General features: G+C 34.3%; 1 protein-coding gene across 1 annotated transcript; it reads right to left on the bottom strand.

The window, feature by feature from the left end:
- Positions 1–3789: 3789 nt before the first annotated feature.
- Positions 3790–5234, bottom strand: LOC100014953 (lupus La protein homolog). Its single transcript, XM_056825001.1, has one exon. The coding sequence runs from the start codon at positions 5108–5110 to the stop codon at positions 3896–3898; it is 1215 nt and encodes a 404-aa protein (XP_056680979.1). The 5' UTR covers positions 5111–5234; the 3' UTR covers positions 3790–3895.
- Positions 5235–6000: the final 766 nt, after the last annotated feature.

Genomic DNA, 6000 nt, shown 5'->3' with positions numbered 1-6000 from the left:
TTAAAACAGTTTGTTGGCCCACAGGACTCAGTGGCCCTATTCCAGAGGGCATTTTCAGGGAGGGGTAGGATTAGATGGCTGCTGAAACCCCTTACAACTTCAAAATGATGAGTTTCTGTGATCCTCTGATGACTAATATTGAGGGAAAGGTACCAACCGTGAATATCAGTCAAAGGAAGAACATGCTTAATGTTTGACTAAGACTGTAACAGCCTTATGATTTACTTGCTTGTTCAACCCATCAGTCAAACGTATGCTCATTACAAAGTAGCTGGGGTATTTCCAGGGCTTTGCTAGGCACTAGGGTAGCAGAGTTCTCCTGTCCTTCCTCCTCTCGTTAATTTGTTTTCTTCCTTTTTTATGGCTTTATTTTTATTATCTTTAACAAATACAATATGGTAATTATAATAGTAAATATCAAAAATAGGAAGAGAAGGTATATTCTATTTGATTTATGATTTTTTAAATTTTATTTTATTTTTTATAATATTTATTTATTTTATTATTATTAATTATATTTTATTATATATAATATATCAATATTTTATTAGATATTATTATAAACAATAAATTATTTATAATAAAATAAAATATTATTTTATTTATTAAAAATATATTTTAATAATAAAAATTAAATTTAATTGATTTACAATACAATTTATATTGTCCTATACAACATATATTAGTCATTGACTCATATTTTTAGTCATTGACTCAAGCTGCTTCTCCACAACTGTTTTATTGAATTTTCCTTTAAAGCAGAGGAAAAAATGTAAATAAATGAAGAAACACAAAATGATAGTCAATTTTCCACATTTTACATTTAAAGATCTTAAGCCATTTCACTGAGAGAATGAGATCATGCTTCATAATCAGTGCATCAGAACTAAGACTAGACTAATATTTAATTAGATTTTGAATATGCATTGTTTTCATTTATTTGGTTAAATGATTGTTTATCTTGTTTTATGGTTCTGCATTTTTAGGAATATCAGTATATATACATCTTCCCATAATTTTCTGAATTTCTTGTTTTTATTATTTCTTATGGCACAATCACATTCCATTATATTGATATATCCTAGTTTATTCTTTTCTTTTTACTTTTCCAATTTTTATTAAAGCTCATCTTCCTTCTTTCAGGCTCTGTGTTTATAATCTGCCCATGTCTTTAAAGTATTTGGCATGAAAAATGTCTGTGAGTCAGCATTTCAAGTTAATTGATATTTGCATGGAATTTACTTTTTAAATTTTGATTTTGATTGTGTTCTGAGTCAATTTCATTTACAATCTGGTTGTTTATAAAATCATTTTCACCTCTGGGAAAGCACTCACAGTTACATAATTTAAAATTTGTTTATTTGTAAATACCATAATTTCCCTTTTCTTTCTTTTTTTGGAAAATATTATTTAATTAGTCAATTTAGAACATATTTCCTTGGTTACAAGAATCATATTCTTTCCCTCCCCTCCCTCTCCCCCTTCCCATAGCTGACACTAAATTCCACTGGGTTTTACATGTGTCCTTGATCAAAACCCATCTCCATGTTGTTGATGTTTGCATTAGGATGATCATTTAGAGCCTATATCCCCAATCATATCCCCTCGACCCATGTGATCAAGCACTTGTTTTTATTCTGTGTTTCTACTCCCACAGTTTTTCCTCTGAATGTGGATAGTGTTTTTTCTCCTGTAACCCTCCAGGTTGTTCAGGATCGATGCATGGCCACTAATGGAGAAGTCCATTACATTCGATTGTACCACAGTGTAATCAGTCTCACTGGACAGTGCTTTCCTGGTTCTGCTCCTCTCGCTCTGCATCAATTCCTGGAGGTCATTCCAGTTCACATGGAATCCCTCCAGTTCATCATTCCTTTGAGCACAATAGTATTCCATCACCAACAGATACCACAATTTGTTCAGCCATTCCCCAATTGATGGGCATCCCCTCATTTTCCAATTTTTGGCCACCACAAAGAGCGCAACTATGAATATTCTTGTACAATATTCTTGTTCCTTATTATCTCTTTGGGGTACAAACCCAGCAGTGCTATGACTGGGTCAAAGGGCAGACAGTCTTTTAGCTCCTTTTGGGCATAGTTCCAAATTGCCCTCCAGAATGGTTGGACCAATTCACAACTCCATCAGCAATGCATTAATGTCTGACTTTGCCACACTCCCTCCAGAATTCATTACTCTTCATTGCTGTCATGTTAGCCAATCTATAATGTGTGAGGTGATACCTCAGAGTTGTTTTGATTTGCATTTCTCTGATTATAAGAGATTTAGAGCATTTTTTCATGTGCTTATTAATAGTTTTGATTTCTTTATCTAAAATTTTCCTATTCATGTCCCTTGCTCATTTATCAATTGGGGAATGTTTTGATTTTTTTGCACAATTGATTTAGCTCTTTATAAATGTGAGTAATTAGACCTTTGTCAGAGGTTTTTTTAAATGAAGATTTCCCCCCAATTTGTTGCTTCCCTTCTAATTTTGGTTGCACTGGCTTTATTTATACAAAAACTTTTAAATTTAATGTAATCAAAATTATTTATTTTATATTTTGTAATTTTTTCTAACTCTTGCTTGGTCTTAAAATCTTTCCTTTCCCAAATATCTGACATGTATACTATTCTGTGTTCACCTAATTTGCTTATAGTTTCCTTCTTTATATTTAGGTCATTCACCCATTGTGAGTTCATCTTGGTGTAGGGTATGAGATGTTGATCCAAACCCATTCTCTCCCACATTGTCTTTCAATTTTCCCAGCAGTTTTTTTTTAATCAAATAGTGGATGATAATAACAATTTTTAGAGTTACCAATATCCTCTCTTCTTATAGGGATACAAATCATTTTAACTTATTGGGTTCCTTAAAAAAAGTTTTTTCTTATTTTTTCCCCCGGTCTTAATTACCTTTTGGTGATTCTATTGAGTTCTGTATTTGAGCATCAAATTTTCTTTTCAAGTCTGGTCTTTTCTTTATGAATGCTTAGAAGTCTTCTATTTTATTAAATGACCATACTTTCCCTGTAAGAATATAGCCAGTTTTGCTGGGTAATTGATTCTTAGTTGTAGAACTAATTCCCTTGCTTTCTGGAATATCATATTCCATGCCATTCCTTCAGTGTAGATGCCGCCAGATCTTGTGTTGTCTTAATTGTGGTTTCATGGTATCTGAATGACTTCCTCTTAGCAGCTTGTAATATTTTTTCCTTGGTCTGGTAGTTGTGGAATTTGGCTATAACCTTCCAGGGTGTTGTCAATTGAGGGTTGAGTACAGGAGGTGATCTATGCTTTCTTTCAATCCCCACTTTTTCCTCTTGCTATAGAATGTTGGAGCAATTTTTTTTGGATAATTTCCTGTAGAATAATGTCCATATTTTTTTTCTTTTGTCATGATCTGGTAGTCCAATGATTCTTAAATTGTCTTCTAGACCTGTTTTCTATATCTGTGGATGTGGTGTTTCATATATTCCTCAATTTTTTCATTCTTTGGATTTTGTTTTATAGTTTCCTGTTGCCTTGTGAAGTCATTTGCTTCTAGTTGTTGTATTCTAGTTTTTTTTTTTGCCTTTTATATAGCATACATTTTATTTGTTGGCATTTCCAACATTACAGAGCCAGGCTTCACTGAAAGAACCCTTTCTTCTGATGTTCAAATCAATGTCTGAAATGCCAACATTTGATAAACTGTGAACAAAATTATACATATTAAAAAACTATCCAGATTGTGTAAGGATACCTGGACAACAAAAACAAGTTAAACAAAAATAGTCTTTCCTTCCATTTTAGGTGGACATTGAAGTGGATTTAATTCGGTTTTCTTTTTAAAGACCCTAAATTGGAAACAGCTTAAAACTTATTTAAAATGAATAAAAAATTTTATATCAAGCTACTGGTCTCCAGCTCCATTTTCTGTTTTCAATTGTTTTGGTGCAGGTTCTTCATTTTCAGGTTCTTCTCGTGTCCTTTTAAGGGATCCTCCAGCATCACCATTTTCCTGTTCTTCATCACTATCAAATTTTGTTTTCTTTCCTTGGAATTGCATTTTTCCTTTATTAGGGGTGCCCTGGACAGCTTTACCACCTCTTACTTTTCCTTTAAATTTGCGACCTTTAGATTTCAATTTATTTAGGGATTCTTGTTGATCTTCAATGATTTTTTTCAAAGCTTCTTTCTCCTTCTCTCCTTCTAATACTTCCCATGTTACATCTTTGTTTCTCAATTTTAAATTTCCACTATTTGCTTCGTTAACTTTTTCCAGTGCTTCTTTTGCCTTTTCTTTAAAAAGGATTATTCCCTCTTTTGCTCCTCTGATGAAGTCTATCCATTTTATTTCTCCATGATTAGAGAAAAGTGTGTGAAGATCTCTACAGGTTTGATCATCTAAATCACCAGAAAATTTCAGCAAGCATCCAATTTTTTCATCCAGGGATTTCAGTTCAGGCTCTTCTGCTTGCTTCTGTTTTTCTTCTTGTTCTTGTTTTGCTTTTGCTTTAGCTTCTACTTTATTTTGCTTCCTTTCTTCATTCTTTTTTGCAAAGTAATCTTCCTTAAAGAGTATCAGCAGCTCTGTATCTTTGTATTTTTGTCCAGGGGTTTCTATAAACTTCTTGGCAGATTCAACACTATCAAACACAGCAAATATTGATCCCTTAAATGCTTTATGTAATGTTTGCCTCATCTGTATATTTTGTACTTGACCTTTACCTTCTAACCATTCCTTTATGTCATCAAGGGTTGCATCTGTTGGAAAACCTTTAACATAGATGGATTTGTTTTTCACTTCATTTTTATACTCATCTGTTACTTCAGGGAGGGGTTTGCTTGGAAATCTTCTGATTTTAGTTTTATCCTCACTAACTTCCATGAGTTCTGCCTTTGATTTCTTTAGAGCACTTCTTATTACATCAAAATCTTTTGTTAGTTTGCTTAATCTGTTGAATTTGATCATTATTTCCAAAGGTACCCAGCCATCATCTATTTTGATCTGTTCCTTTAAAAATTTGTCTCGTGGAAGGTTAAAGTCACCAAAATAGTACTCAATTTGTTGACAAATTTTAGACTCCAGATCAGTCATTTTTTCACTGTCACCATTCTCAGCCATTGTGGGAGCCTATTCCGTGAGGTTCCACAAGGTTCTGTGATGCCCCACCAAGATTGCCAAGCACTAAATACACACTCCTCAACTCCCAGTGGCAGTGAAGCTACCAGCGCTTGTCCAATATTTAAAAGCCGGAGCTGGGCCCTGGCCCAGCAGCCCCTGCGGCTGGGGGCGGGACCTTACCTCTGTATTCTAGTTTTTAAAGACTGAATTTCATCCCTGGCTTTTTGGTCTTCCTTCTTCTTCTGGTCTGATTTTCTTTGGAGTTAATCTTTCATCTTCTTTCCTTCATCTTTCATCTCCTTTGCCTCATTTTCAAGTCCATTAATTTTGGCTTTCAATACATTATTTCATGTTTCCAGATGATTTATTTTGCTTGTTAAGTTCCTTTCACAGTTTTCTTCAGCCTCTATTAATTGTTTTGTGAATTGTATTTTGAGTTCTTCCAAAGACTCTGTTCAATTTGCTGTAGTTTCTGTGTTTTTGCTTGATGTTCCTTGACCTTCTCTGTTCCATTTGCTCTTTGTTCATTGCTTGGATAGAAGCTGTTGATTATAATTTCTTTTTTACTTTTTCTGTTGTTTACTCATATTTCCTCCTTGTTTCCCTGCTGTAGTTGTAGTATTGTTTCTCTCATTGTGCTGGATCTGTGGGTTTGGGCTATTTTGTCCAGAAGAGGTTTCTTCTCTGTTATGCTGATTTCAGGCTAGTCAGATCTTCCCTGGCTGACAGCAGAAGCTGAAAAGGAGCTGGGCTTCCCGGCCCTGTTATCAAGGTTGTTGCCTGTAGTTTGTTGTAGCCTTTGCCCTTGGAGCTTAGTCAGCAAGGCTCTCAGATCAGTCTGTGGGGGAGGGGTGTTGGAGCTTGAGCTTCTCTGCCCTCTGAAAGCTTTT

The sequence above is a fragment of the Monodelphis domestica genome, chromosome 3, assembly GCF_027887165.1.
Source record: "Monodelphis domestica isolate mMonDom1 chromosome 3, mMonDom1.pri, whole genome shotgun sequence".
Classification (NCBI taxonomy): Eukaryota; Metazoa; Chordata; class Mammalia; order Didelphimorphia; family Didelphidae; genus Monodelphis; species Monodelphis domestica.
This window is presented reverse-complemented; position numbering and strand designations above follow the sequence as displayed.